Source organism: Helianthus annuus, chromosome 13, assembly GCF_002127325.2.
Source record: "Helianthus annuus cultivar XRQ/B chromosome 13, HanXRQr2.0-SUNRISE, whole genome shotgun sequence".
In the NCBI taxonomy this organism is placed as follows: domain Eukaryota; kingdom Viridiplantae; phylum Streptophyta; class Magnoliopsida; order Asterales; family Asteraceae; genus Helianthus; species Helianthus annuus.
In genome coordinates this window covers 138904673-138920195 of record NC_035445.2, presented here as the reverse complement: position 1 = coordinate 138920195, position 15523 = coordinate 138904673, and the positions used below count along the sequence as shown (strand labels likewise).

The following is a 15523-nucleotide window of genomic DNA, read 5'->3' as shown; positions in this document are numbered from 1 at the left end:
TGAAACTCGGACCAAGATGCTTCATAGGATGAAACTCGGACCACATGAGGATCCAAACTCGGACCTTCTTCACTTGATAAGAAGTTCGGACACTTGCCATATGTATAAACTCGGACCTTGGTGTTGTGCTTATAAAAATTCGGACCAAGGAAGGCTCACCAAATTCGGACATCACTTTGACAAGGAACCTCGGACATTCAACATTCAAGAAACTCGGGCTATGATATGAGTATGAAACTCGGGCCATTGAATTCATCATAAAAGGTCGGGCCTTATATGCTTTCTTTGCAAAAACTCAGACAAACAGTCCATTATAAACCTCGGATCACAATTTATCACAAAACTCAGACACATATATCACAAAACTCTGAGTACATTAATCCTATGATCGTAGGGATTATAGCAGTTACGTTTTCAATGTTTCATCATTCTAAAACCCTAACTTCATATGCGTTGACGGCAGAACATAACAAATCATCAAATGCTAATCAACAACAACAATTGTCACAAGAATAATCTACCGAGTAGGCAACTAATCATCATCATAATCACAATTATCAACATCAATTGAAAACGTATAACCCTCATATTATAACCTAGGATTTTCAAGAATTACAAGAATCATGCATTGTTAACAATCCATCAACCAATAAACAATCATTAACAATTACCTTGTATTGATTCTAGAGAGATGTGGAAATCGAAAGCGATGAATGTCTTGCCAATGATGATGGTGATGATTGCTAGAGAATGTGAAGTACGTGCTTTGGTTTCTTGTGATGATTAGGGAATGATTAGTGAAAGGGATTAGGGTTTTAAGTTGTTAAAGTTTCACTATTCGCACAAAACACCCTAAGGAATTATCTATCACATATTTCATGCACAAGATATACAATTTACAGTTTCACCACCACCTTTAAGTATTTGTCAAATCATTCACAAGTAATACATAACCATGGATACTCACACAATACACTTCATTGTATTTAAAACGCATACAATTCCTTAGCAATTAATTGTGCAATCAATCAACTAAGCAATACAAGAACGTGCAATAAATGCGAAATAGAAATCTTGGAAATTCGAGTTGTCACAATATCTCTACTTGTACCCCCAAAATTGTTGTCAACACACAAGTCAAATGGAGATTCCCTTCGATACAAAAGTCCAAGCCGAGGCCTGCCCTTAAGATATCGAAAGATTCTCTTAACAACATGTAAATGAGAAAGTTTAGGAGCAACCTGATAACGTGCACATTGACACACATCAAACATAATGTCTGGTCTACTGGCCGTCAAGTACGTCAACGAGCCAATCATTGACCGGTGCAATGTCTCATCAACAGCTTCTCCCTCCAGATCTTCAGTCATCACTTGTCTTTTTACCATAGGAGTATTTGCAGGTTTTGCGTCCGGAAGTTTGAACTTTGCAATGATGTCGTCAACATACTTTCCTTGACGAATTGGAATTCCCTTGGAGTCTTGACGAACTTGCAAACCCAGAAAGAAGTTCATTTCTCCCAGTGCACTCATTTCGAACTGTTTCTTCATTACTTCTTCGAACTCCTTGCGCAGTGCTTCACTAGTGTGACAACCGTCAAAAATCCAGGTATCCGAACAATTTAATTTACAATAATTAGTGCTTAATGACTGTGCTGAACTACAAATGACTGCTTTCTGATTTCTGCATCATACTTACATGTGCATCACATTTCATACTGTCACATCATTTTTACATACCAACTTTTGTGACATAAACGATGCACAAATCACGGTTAGCACAGTTAACGGATAACTCAGAAAAATGTTGACGATGTTCAGTACGTAGAAATACAGTGTTTTTGAGACCCCGTATGGGCCAAAGACAAGGTACTACACTAGTATAGTGTGTAGGAAAGTGAGGATCACAAAACTGCTTCACTTGGTGATAGTTTAAGTGTCGGAAAGTGCCTAAAACCCACTTAAAGTGCTGAATTCAGCATATTTCAGCAAAATTCAGCATTTTAACAAGTTAGTAACATGTAAAAACATGACTAAATGGTCTTGAATGCTTTCCTAAGTGTCAGGAATTAAAAGTGTCACAAAAGGGTACTTAAAGATCACTAAACAAAATAGTTTGACACTTTAACGAACCGGTATCTAACCGAACAACCGGACACTACACGAAACACCAAAATTATACTAGAAGCATTGTTTTAATGTTTCTGAGCTAGTTATGATCCCCGAACACCCTGACACACTATATAACACATAATATGCATAAACACTAACTAAATCACTTAGATTTCAACCATTATGCTTAACTTACCATTAAACACCAACCTATACCCCCCCTTGTTGGGACGATCACCATGTGGCCCCCACCTCATGATCTTGCTTGATTCACTAAGATTTGTTAGAGATTATGCCATGTACTTATGGAACACAAGACCCATTGATTAAAAGCTTAAGATGGTTATAAGAAGGACTAAAGCTCATTATATCTCACACACTAAACACTCACTATCTTTCTCCCTCCCTTGCTTTCCCTCTCGGCCGTGAACACCCACCAACACCACCACCATCTTCAACTCACTTCCATCCATTCCAAGTTCATTTCAAGGTGTAAGAAGGTCTACAAGCAATCTTGGTGGTCTTGGATCTTGAAGGACCTCTCCCAATTGCGTTTATCCAACACATTTGCCTTCATCATCTTCTAGTGTTGTTCCCTAGCCCTTGTGCTAGTAGTAAGCTCCTTGTAACTTGTTTTTACTTCATATTTTGATGGTTAAAAGATCATATATGTTGTTAATCTTGATGAACACTAAAGAACATAATCATGAATCTTTAACATAAGTTTATTAACATATGAATACATGTTGATTTGTGTTGATTTGCTTCTTGAGGATTGATTATTTGTGTTAGTGATGTTAGACATCATAAGAAACCAACTAGATTGTGATTAAACACATGATCTAGTATGTTAAGGTGGTGATCTTGTGAAAAACCAAGATCATCATGCTTTATGTTTTCATGAACTTGAAGTATGAAAATGATTTCATGAATAATGATGCATATAACATGATTACTAGACATAAACTTGGATGATTTCAAAAATAGTTTTCCAAAGAGACCAAGTTAAATGACAAGATTTACATAGATTTGGTTCTTACTTAAACATACACTATTTTTGGTGATAAAACAACTATATAAACACTTGTGAAACAAGAAGATGTCATAAAGAAATGTTTTTGTAAAACATGTTTACAAGTTGTAAACACCTAAATCTTCCAAGAATGAGATTTTTAAAGAAGTAAACACACTTTAAAGGGTAACTAAACCTACTAAACACACTACCAAGTTACTACAAGTTTTTATGAAAGTTCAAGTTCATGATTATTATGTAGAAAGCATTGTTTTGGCACTCGGTAAGTATAGATTGATTGTTGATTGTTTGTGATGATTTTGAAAAGAAAATGATATGCTTTGATAGCATGGACACCTCCATTTTTAGGGGAAACTATGGCAAAATTTTCTAAAAATATAAACACTTAGAAAAATATTTTCTAAACAAATATTTACAAGTGTGTTTTAACTATGGTTTTCAATATAAACTTTGCCATAGATTTTGTTACAAAAATACAAGTATTAGAGGTTGGTTTTTATAAATAAAAATGGATAAATATGTATTTAAAATATATATTTACATTAAAGACACATTGTGTGTGATTATTTGTATACTTTGTGTATTAGTTATATTATTTTAGGATTTAAAGTAATATAACTTAACAAAATACCAAGAGTTTACAATCCAAAATAATACCAAAAATCACAAGGAATACATATATAAGTTACACACATAATATTGTGGAACCGAACGATAGAATGTAACTTACGAAATATTCTGGAAAATACCGTTATAAATATATTTTTGGTAAATATTATTTTGGGTACGAAAGAAATGAAAATATGATTTTTGTAAATATTACAAAGTTATATCATACTTTGACAAGGAGAAAATATATTATTTTTGGGAAGTAAAAATATATTTTCTTGGAATTTTAGAAGATATCTGATTTTTGAGAAAAATATATATTTTCTTGAAATACATTATTTTTGGATAAAATAAGTTTATATATATTTTCTAAGTAAGACATGAAAATATATTGTTTTGGAAATATATATTGGAAATATATTGGCATATTTTTATTTGGAATAATACACCGGAATACGACGCCAATACATGGCAAGATATACATATAGTAGAATACGGATATACATGTATGAGATACCCCCATCCTTGGGAAGGAAATACGAATATAAATACTTGAGAAGTATTAGTACAAAATATTGTTTAACAAATTATTCCAAAATTAAATATAATTTTAAAGTTAAAATAATTATTATTTTAACAAGTAATTATAACCTGGAATAATATTGAAGACATTCAAGGAACGTAACTCAGAAACGTTAATTCTAAGGCAAGGCATGGCCCGTTCGTCTAATAGACCCTAGTACATTGTAGGTAGTCGTGTTTGCTGACGAGATTTGAGTTACGAGTACCGAAGACGCAAAACTGTGAGTTCATGTCCCCCTTTTCTTTAAACTGTTTTGTTTATTAACTTCGGGGGTGAAATACATGTTACAAAAGGATTACATCCAAATACAATTGGTATGGTTAGCCTAGGAAAGTACCATAGATCATGTGAATGGGTAGGCGGATACTTGAGACCATTAATCCTCGTTTAAGGACCGAGGGGCATGAGTGATAGATCTATTTGGGTGTAGCGAGCCGACACCCATGAGGACCAGGGTGGCCCATAGGGTGACTATGTCTTCCAGCCGGGAGCCCGGTACAAATTTGCTATGTTTGAGTCTTCCTACACCGTCACACATATCAGTGGCCTTGCAAACCATTGGTGATCTTTTCCTTGTTTGCTTTCATACCGGGATTTACAAACATACATACATACACTGTTTACAAAGGTTTATACATACATATACGAAACACATGACCTCGCTCAACTTTTGTTGATGTTTTCAACTTACATGTATTTCAGGGAACTAAGTGGATCTGGCAAGTGTTTGCATGTTTTCAAGCTGCGTTATAAATAAAAGATGTCATCCAAGTCTTTTGGGTTTAGGAGATGTATCTTACTCCTGGACGAGATACATGGTTCTAAACTCGGGTTTGTTTAAGATCTTTTGTTGAGTCTTAGTGAACTCTTTAAAACTTGTTGTGGTTTGTAATTTAAATTTGGTGTCGATGTCTCAAACAATATGTTGTGGTATTTTCAAACTAAATTTTATGGATGAACATCTTATGGTTTTATCATACAGCGTTGTTATGATTAAATGTATTAAGAAAGTCACACCAATAATCACGCTTCCGCAAAAGTCAGGGTGTGACAGCTTGGTATCAGAGCTTCGATTGTAGCGAACTAGGATTCTTTCTCGAGTCTAGACTACGATCATTAGGGCTCTCACAAAAATGTTTTCAAATACATTGCATACACAAACGTCCAGATCCAGGGAACAAACATTTTTACAAACAAAAGGCACAAATCATATTTCAAAAGTTATTGTTCAGTTTGAGAAACTGGGAAGTTAGTCTGAGAGACTGGGTAGTTCAGTTTGAGAAATTGGGGAGTTAGTCTGAGAGACTGGGAAGTTCAGTTTAGGAAACTGGGGAGGTTTAGTCTGAGAGGCTAGGTAGTTCAGTCTGAGAGGCTGGGTGGGATAGTCTGGGAAGACTAGGATGAATACGTGCTTACATTGTTACTACTTACATGCTTATTTGATGATTGTTGATATATGTGCATATGTTGTGATTGTTTTGTTACAGACACCATGTCCTCATCTGAGAGTGAGCTGTCAGATTCCGTAGACCCTATGGCCATAGTTTTGGACGATGAGATTGTCCCGGACCCTGAGGTTTTCACCTCTGACACTGAGAGTAGCGATGATCATGACTTTCAGCCTTTTGCTTTGCCGGATTTTGGCGATGATATACCGCTAGCTGATGGTCTAACTGACGATGATCCATTTTTCATTCCTATTCCTGAACAGGATCTTATCATCCTTGGACATCCCGACGATGAGCAGGCCGTGGTTCCGATCCTCGCCCCTCTTCCTCTTGCTGCATTTCCTCTCGAGGATCTACCTTTTGATGCCATGCCTGACGATGATATCGATCTTTTCATTGAGGGTCCCCCTGAGGAGGCCCAAGATGATGGAGCTCCAGTCGACGATGACATTGCTGTTCCGCTTATTGAGATTCCGATCATTGAGAATTCATCTGACCATTCTGGTCCTGATTCGTTCGAGTCTGTGTCATCTTCTACTTTGCACGCACTGGGATTGCAGCGTTATCCCACTGACTCTGATTCTGACACAGCTATGTCTGCCGCACCTGTTCCTCTACAGGACTTTGAGTTTGATGATGAGTTTGATCCTAACATTGATCCTGAGCATGAGATTGACTTCATTCCTGACAATCAGCTTTTTGATGTACCCGCTGATCTTGAGCTGGCACCAGCTGACCCTAAGCTTATGCTTGCACCCGAGCCTATACTTGCTCACTATCCTCTGCCTGAGCATGACCCTGTACCTGTTGGCATACCAGTTGTTGCACCTTTACTCAATCTGAGCCCTGCAGCCGCCGACCATGCTCCTTTTGCTGATCAGATACATCCCCGTTACGCATTCACCCGCAATGGGTGGATAGAGGATGATGATGACTTGCCTCCTTTTATTGAGCCTGTTACTCCCCCACCTGCACCTGCACCTACACATGCACCTGTTGATATCGCCATGTTTCATCCATATGTGTCTGATATACACCGCACTGATTTGCCGGTCACATTCTTACAGGATATCCCTCCACCCCGTCCAGGGGAAGGACCGTCTAGCCAGCCGTCTGGCCATGTTCCACCTGTGTCAGCAGCCTTTCCTTTCATGCCACAGTTTGCACATACTGCTCCTTTCACTTCTGCACCATCAGGCGAGCCACTCATTTGGTTTCCGCCCAACACTATGCCTGTTCTGATCCATACCATCCTTCACATTACACTGGTTACACGAGGGATGATCTGCTTTTGTCGTTACAGCTCCAGCAGGAGATGTTGTGTCGTAGAGTCATGGATCTTGAGAGGATTCCACGTCCTCCACCTTGTACATGTCAGTCACCATTCGTGACTCCACCCGCTCTTCTTCTGCCATACCCAGATTTTGATGTTCATTTTCTTACTATGGAGCAGCAGATTAGGTATCTGTTGCGTATCGTTCATGCTCTTGAGGGGGAGTTAGCGCATGTGTGCAGTCTGCTTTTCGTTCCTCCACCTCCTCCTCGTCTACCATCAGCATAGCAGGTTTTTGGTTTTATGCAGGTAGCATACTTTTGGTGAGAGTGTCGCTATTGAGCCCAGATTGCACAGCCTTTTAAAGACCACTTTTTGACTTTTGACTGTTGTAGTTTGATAGACGATTTGGACAAGGGTGATGTGACCCTGTAGTCCCTTTTGATGTATGGTACATTGTAGAACATGTAAAACTGTATTTGTGGTCATTGATATATGAAAGCTCAATCGCAACATTCTCATTACATACTTGTTTACGTTATGATTGGGATGTTATGTGTTTACTTGCGTTGATAGATATTATTACGTGTGCATGCCATGTACTTACTATACTTATTATGACCTGACCGATGCGATCTACTTATAGAAGATGCCTCCATGAAGAGAAACTCGATTGCCCACAACAGAGGCTGAGTTACAAGAACGGATTTCATAAGCGATAGCACATCACGAGGCCCTGCGCTCTGAACATAGCGGGGGTACCTCTGGAAACAACCCACCTCATGGTAATGTTTAAGGCACTAAAAGACACATTATGTTACATTTGGATATTCCATGTGTGATTCGCTAATGCTTGCTGTGAATGATGTTACTTGTACAGGCTGTACCTATAAGCTGTTCTTAGACTGTAAGCCACTGAATTTCGACGGCACCGGGGGTGCTGTAGCTTTTGTCAGATGGACGGAGAAAACTGATTCTGTGCTAAGAATGAGCAAATGTGCGCCGGAGCACCAGGCCACCTACATCTCTGGAGTGTTCTTAGATGGAGCGTTATCCTGGTGGAATCTCGAAGTCCAGACCTTGGGAGCAGAGGCTGCATATGCCATGTCATGGGATGAAATGAAGGAACTCATGCATAAGAAGTACTGTTCAAGGGCTGAGATTCAAAAGTTGGAAGTTCTGGAACCTCAAGATGGAGGGTCCGAAGATTGCTAAATATGTGCAGAGATTTCACGACTTGTCTCGCGTTGTTCCTTACATGGTTGATCCGGAATTCAAGCGCATTGAGCGTTTTATTTGGGGGTTAGCACCTCAAAACATGAGCATGGTGACAACGTCGAAGCCTGCCACAATCACTGAGGCTATTGATCTGAGTGTAGCACTAACTGAAGAGGCAATCAGGTTGAACAAGTTTTCGATCTCTGACCAAAAGAAGAAGGAGACTCACGTTGAGTCATCCGGTGAGAACAAAAGGAAGTTCTCAAATTTTAAGAAGGGTACCAGCAGTGCTAACAAGAAAGAAGAGGCAAACGCACCAGCCAAGGTCAAAACTAGTGCTGAAAACAAAGGAAAAGGGTATATGGGCACCTTGCCCAAATGCGATGCGTGTCAGTTGCATCACAATGGACGATGCCGAGCTGGAAAATGCGAGTCTTGTGGAAAGGTTGGTCATTCGAAAACGTGCTGGGTTGGTACTGGTCGTGGTGGCCAGAGAGGTTATGGTAATGGAAACAATAACCGTGGTGGAAATGGGTATCGAAACCGCCCTCAAGGAAGAAATGGCGGTAATGGTAATTGTGGTAATTTTGGGAATCAAGCTGGTAGTGGAAACCGTGGAGCAAACAACAATCAAGGTGGTAACGGAAATGGTAATGGTCGGGGACTAGGTTGTTTTAACTGTGGAGATGTGGGGCATTTCAAGCGAGAATGCCCAAAGATCAACCAAACTCAAGGAAGGGTTTTCAACATCGGAGCGAGGGAAGCTCGCCAAGATCCGAACGTAGTTACTGGTACGTTCCCTATCAACCAACGCTTTGCATCTGTACTGTTTGATACTGGTGCCGATTATAGCTTTGTATCCCTAGAATTTAAGAATATACTTGGGTTGGTAGCTAGTAAGCTAGATATTCCGTACTCGATAGAACTAGCTAATGGAAAGCTAGTAGAAGCGAATGAAGTCATTAGAGGTTGCGTGATAGAACTGGGAGAGCACGAGTTTACGCTTGATCTTCTGCCAGTCGAGTTGGGAAGCTTTGACATGGTAGTTGGAATGGATTGGTTGTCAAGTAACCGAGCGGAGATCGTTTGTAACGAGAAGATCATTGGCATTCCGATGGCGAATGAAGAGACGATTGTAGTGCATGGAGATAAGCACGATACGCCCCTAAGGATCATCAGTTGTTTGAAGGCTCGAAAGTGTTTGCAGAAAGGATGTGTTGCCTTCCTGGCACAAGTTGTGGAAAAGGAAGCCGCTGAGCGAAAGTTAGAAGATATCCCAATTGTGAAGGAATATCCTGAAGTCTTCCCCGAAGACTTGCCAGGATTGCCGCCGCAGTGACAAGTCGAATTCCATATTGACTTAGTTCCAGGCGCCGCGCCTGTAGCTAAGTCACCCTATCGACTTGCACCGTCAGAAATGCAGGAGTTATCGACACAACTTCAGGAGCTTTTGGACAAGGGATTTATCAGACCAAGCTTCTCGCCTTGGGGAGCTCCAGTTTTGTTTGTTAAGAAGAAGGACGGTAGTTTCCGCATGTGTATCGACTACCGCGAGCTGAACAAGTTGACCGTTAAGAATCGGTATCCTTTGCCAAGGATTGATGACCTGTTCGATCAACTACAAGGTTCGAGTTTTTACTCCAAGATCGATCTTCGATCAGGTTATCACCAGTTGAGAATTCAAGAGGAGAGTATTCCAAAGACTGCCTTTAGGACTCGGTATGGACATTACGAGTTCCTGGTTATGCCGTTTGGTTTGACAAACGCCCCAGTAGTGTTTATGGATTTGATGAACAGAGTCTGCAAGCCGTATGTCGATAAATTTGTGATTGTGTTTATCGATGATATTTTGATTTATTCAAAGATAAAGGAAGAACATGAGCAACACCTAAGAGTTATTTCAGAGCTGCTTAAGAAAGAGAAATTATACGCAAAGTTCTCGAAGTGTGAGTTCTGGTTGCGTGAAGTTCAGTTCCTTGGTCACGTGGTAAACAGAGATGGAATTCATGTGGATCCCACAAAGATCGAGGCGATCAAGAATTGGGAGACTCCTAAGACGCCCACCGAGATCCGTCAGTTCCTAGGTTTGGCAGGGTATTATCGCAGATTTATTGAGGATGTTTCGAAAATCACTCAACCTTTGACCTCCCTCACTCAAAAGGACAAGAAGTACGAATGGGGAGATAAACAAGAAGAAGCTTTTCAGTTGTTAAAGAACAAGCTTTGCGATGCACCGATTTTGTCCCTACCCAAAGGCACCGACGACTTCGTGGTATATTGCGACGCCTCGCGTCAAGGTTTAGGCTGCGTGCTGATGCAGCGACAGAAGGTTATAGCCTATGCTTCGCGCCAGTTGAAGATCCATGAGAAGAACTACACCACGCATGATTTGGAATTAGGCGCGGTGGTGTTTGCATTAAAGATCTAACGACATTATTTGTATGGCACCCGATGCACGATCTTTACAGATCACAAGAGTTTACAGCATATATTCGATCAGAAAGAGCTTAATATGAGACAGCACCGATGGGTGGAGCTGTTGAACGATTATGATTGTGAAATCAAGTATCACCCAGGGAAGGCGAATGTCGTAGCAGACGCCTTGAGTCGGAAAGAAAGGATTAAGCCCATAAGGGTTAGGGCTTTGGAAATGATCATTCAGACAGACCTCTCATTGCGCATTCGTGCCACAGAGAGAGAAGCTCTTAAGGAAAAGAATCTTGAAGATGAATATCTCCATGGGATGGAGAAACAGTTAGTACCCAATGAGGAAGGAACGTTGTGTTTCATGGGAAGAATTTGGGTTCCTCTCTTTGATGGTCTTAGAGAAGTAATTTTCGATGAAGCTCACAAGTCACGGTACTCGATCCATCCAGGATCGGATAAGATGTACCAAGATTTAAAGGATTTCTACTGGTGGTCGAGATTAAAAGGCGATGTTGCAACGTATGTTGGTAAATGTTTGACTTGCGCCAAGGTAAGGCCGAATATCAGAAGCCTTCAGGTCTCCTGCAACAACCTGAAATAACCATGTGGAAATGGGAGCAGATTTCAATGGATTTTATAACAAAGTTACCAAAGACACCCAGGGGTCATGACACGATTTGGGTAATCGTAGACCGCCTGACGAAATCTGCACACTTTTTGCCAATCAAGGAGAAAGACAACACTAGTAAGCTTGCCGAGCTGTACCTCAGAGAGATAGTCGCACGACATGGAGTGCCTCTCTCGATTATCTCTAATAGAGATGAAAGATTTGTATCAAGGATTTGGCAATCCTTCCAAGAAGCCTTTGGTTCTCAGTTATTTCTGAGTACTGCTTTTCACCCACAGACAGACGGCCAGAGCGAACAAACGATTCAAACGCTAGAAGATATGTTGCGAGCTTGCGTAATGGATTTGGGTGGCAGTTGGGACACTCACCTACCTTTGGTAGAATTCTCGTATAACAACAGTTACCATGTAAGCATTCAAGCTGCACCATTTGAAGCTCTCTACGGACGCAAATGTCGATCACCGTTATGCTAGGCAGATGCGGGTGATAGACAGCTTGTTGGTCCCAAATTGGTTCAAGAGACGATAGACAAGATTATACAGATCCGAGAGCGCATCAAGGCGGCTCGTGATCGACAAAAGAGCTATGCGGACCAAAGGAGGAAACCTTTCGAGTTTCAAGTTGGAGATATGGTTTTATTAAAGGTCTCACCCTGGAAGGGTGTAGCATGCTTTAGGAAGCGTGGGAAGTTGAACCAAAGATACATTAGACCATTCAAAATCCTAGAGAGGATTGGCCTTGTACCTACCTGCAGAACTGAATGGAGTTCATGATACATTTCATGTATCTAATCTGAAAAAGAGTCCAACTCAAGAACAAGTTGTCATTCCTGCCGATGAAGTCCACATTGACGACACACTCCACTTTACTGAAGAACCTGTTGAGCTTACTGATTGGAAGGTTAACAAGACGAAAAGGAGTAGTGTTAAACTTGTCAAGGTGTGTTGGAATGCGCGTCACGGCCCAGAATTCACTTGGGAATGTGAGGATCGCATGAAAGCGAAATACCCACATTTGTTCCCCAACACCCCTGCAGCTAGTAGCAGAACTAAAATTTCGGGACGAAATTTTCTTAACAGGGGGAGAATGTGACAACCATAAAAAATCCATGTATCCGTACAATTTAATTAACCATGATTAGTGCTTAATGACTGTGCTGAATTACAAATGACTGCTTTCTGATTTCTGCATCATACTTACATGTGCATCACATTTCATACTGTCGCATCATTTTTACATACACCTTTTATGACATAAACGATGCACAAAGCACGCTTAGCACAGTTAGCGGATAACTCAGAAAAATGCTGACGATGTTCAGTACATAGACAAACAGTGTTTTGGGATCCCGTATGGGCCAAAGACAAGGTACTATACTAGTATAGTGTGTAGGAAAGTGAGGATCACAAAACTATGTTGGATCGTTGTGCGACCTAAACGAGTCGTTCAGAAGAGTTTTAATCCATATCAAAGGCGGAATCAATGATACGAACTTGATTACAGCTTGATTCTCCCTAATTATCTTCTTTTTATTGATTTCACAGCTTTACAGATCAGTTGACAGTTCGGCAGCACCTCGGCTCTGAAATCCGGATCGTTACAAATGACAACCAACTCAGGCTATTTATAGATGTGGCATTTCGTACGAAACAAGCAAAGCTCATTTCGTGCAAAATGGGTTTGATCCATTTCGTACGAAATGGTCCTTACCATTTCGTGCGAAATGACTCTTTCACATACAAAATCTAATTTCCCGTATACTGAGCACTGGTTTATCCTATCTAGATACAAGACTCGATAAAGACAAAGTTAACAGACATTTATGCACCAACAGACTCCCCCTTGGATGTTGACGAAGTCTTTGGCATCGAGTCTTCAATCTTGATCAGTCTTTTTACTCTTTCCAAACTGTTTTGACACTGTAAGCATCCTCAATCTTTTTACCTTCTAATTCTCTCTTTGAATCGCAACCCGACTCTAGTAATTTTCTTGATCAGATCTCTTGATTCCTTAAGATTAACAGCATCAGCAGCTAACACTTCCCCTTGAACGTTGATCCAAAATATGTATCTGACTTTTACGTCTTCAGACTCCCCCTTTCAATCAGCTGGGATCGCAGTCTTGAATAGTATTCTGGCTCAAACTTTGTTCATACTTAGCCATGGGGATCTCGCTTTGCTGCTTTCACACGTTCAAAACTGTTACCTGCTTCTTAGAAATCTGACATTATAATCTATTTCACTTTTTAACTATATTTGTTGCTTTTATCAGTTTTTAGAAATCCACTTAAGTATCCAGATCCAAGTTAATGACCATGGGTACTTAATTTGTCTACCAAGTCCAACTTAATGACCTTGGATGACTCTAGACAAAAACAAAAACTGACTTTTGTTTAACACTTTTCAAACATTTTCTGAAAATTACAAGTTTCAAATTAATGAATTTGATTTGACTTTTTATTTTTCAGATCTAAACATGATAAGCTCACAACCCATCTTCCAGCTCAGAAACTTCCTGCATCTGCTTCAGACTGTGAATCTGAAGATCAGCTTTCCACTTTGGTTTGTCAAAAAAAATAAAGCAGAAATGTAAAATCTTTTTGGATTATGAATAAAGTTTCTAAACTAGAAAGCTATAAAATCTTTTTGAGTTTTGAATGCTAAACTGAAATGAAATGCAATAAACGTAAACTATTTACAAACATATTTTGGTGAGCGTGTTAGGGAATCATATCAGCAACTGACAAGCTACGAGTACCGTTAAGCTTTGATTTCATACTCAGAATTAAACAATTCGCTTAGATTGTCGATATACTGATCCTCTTTAAATTTTCACACAAATTTCAATCTGTTCATGATACGAATTTAGTGTTTTAAGATCTTGACTTATACGAGTGTACCATCTCAGGATATACTCCTGTATCCAGACCACTATATTCAGTCTTACAGGTGAGTGCACACTAATGATATCTGTAAAGGGGTAAATGCGAGACCATGAGAGCTCAGGCTAGAACTTCCGTTCATACAGAGAGATGATGGCTCGACTTTAGGTGGGGTTCCCTTTGGGAATCTTTTCTTTCAACAGCACATGATTAGCATTTTTCAATGTTTCATCATTTTTTATGCTGAGGGTGAGCTTTTAAGAACAAAGCTGTGCAAAACATTATACGAGGACTAGGCTATTCCTTCCGCAAAATCAGAAGTCCTGGTATAATACCCCAGATATCATCACGTACAAAGACCTAGTATGTCAGAAATAGAGCCTTTCAAACAGGATTTCAGGGGTTACCTATATATCCTGGAGATGTTCCCCACGAAATAAGCAAGTGATGATTTAGGTTTATATCCCGAAAAAAACCTACTAAATGTGTAAAAACCTATCGGCACATCATCAGCGAGACTGCTTAACACATTTTAAACTTTACATTTCTTCAGCATACAGTAACTGTCTGGCTGATGTACTCTCATTTTCCCTTTTTACACAAGCTCTTTTTCAGTTTTCTATTGTTTTTGGATTTTGAAATATCTCATGTTTTTGGGTTTTTGAATTTTTACTGTTTTTGTATTTTCTGAAAATACTAACTCCCCCTAAATACCAAAACAAGTAAAAAAATCGACAAACCATTGCAGACTGCTTTTCAACATCATCTACAGCGGTACCTTCATCTACGCCAATAATCCCTTCCGACACCGATAAAAGCTTCATACCGTTCAGTTTTAAAAGATATTTAAAACGAGTTTTATCAAACGCTTTGGTATGTAAATCAACTTTTTGTTCGTCAGTGTGGATTTTCTCAATTCGTATCAACTCCTTCTCGAAACAATCTCGGATGAAGTGATGACGAATTTCAATGTGTTTCATTTTAGCGTGATGAACAGGATTTTTTGTTATGTTTATCGCTGCCTCATTATCAACAAATATAGGGGTAGTAAGGAATTGCAAACCGTAGTCGCGCATCTGTTGCTGGATCCACAAGATCTGAGAACAGCAACTGCTAGCAGATACATATTCAGCTTCACATGTGGATAAAACTACAGAGGTATGCTTCTTACATTGCCAGGTGACCAATCGTGGTCCGAAAAACTGACATCCCGTAGTTGTTGATTTAGCGTTAACTTTGCAGCATCCGAAGTCGGAATCGGAATACCCTTCGAGCGTAAAGTCGCCTTCTTTTGGATAACACAACCCCAATG

General features: G+C 39.8%; 1 protein-coding gene across 1 annotated transcript in view; it reads left to right on the top strand.

The window, feature by feature from the left end:
• Positions 1-8315: 8315 nt before the first annotated feature.
• The window catches only part of LOC110901788 (glycine, alanine and asparagine-rich protein-like), an 8569-nt gene continuing 1361 nt past the window's right edge, over positions 8316-15523 (top strand). The window contains exons 1-2 of the mRNA XM_022148571.1: positions 8316-8458; positions 8564-9066. Coding sequence (XP_022004263.1) covers positions 8316-8458; positions 8564-9066 — 646 coding nt within the window. The remainder of the gene's footprint in view (positions 8459-8563; positions 9067-15523) is intronic.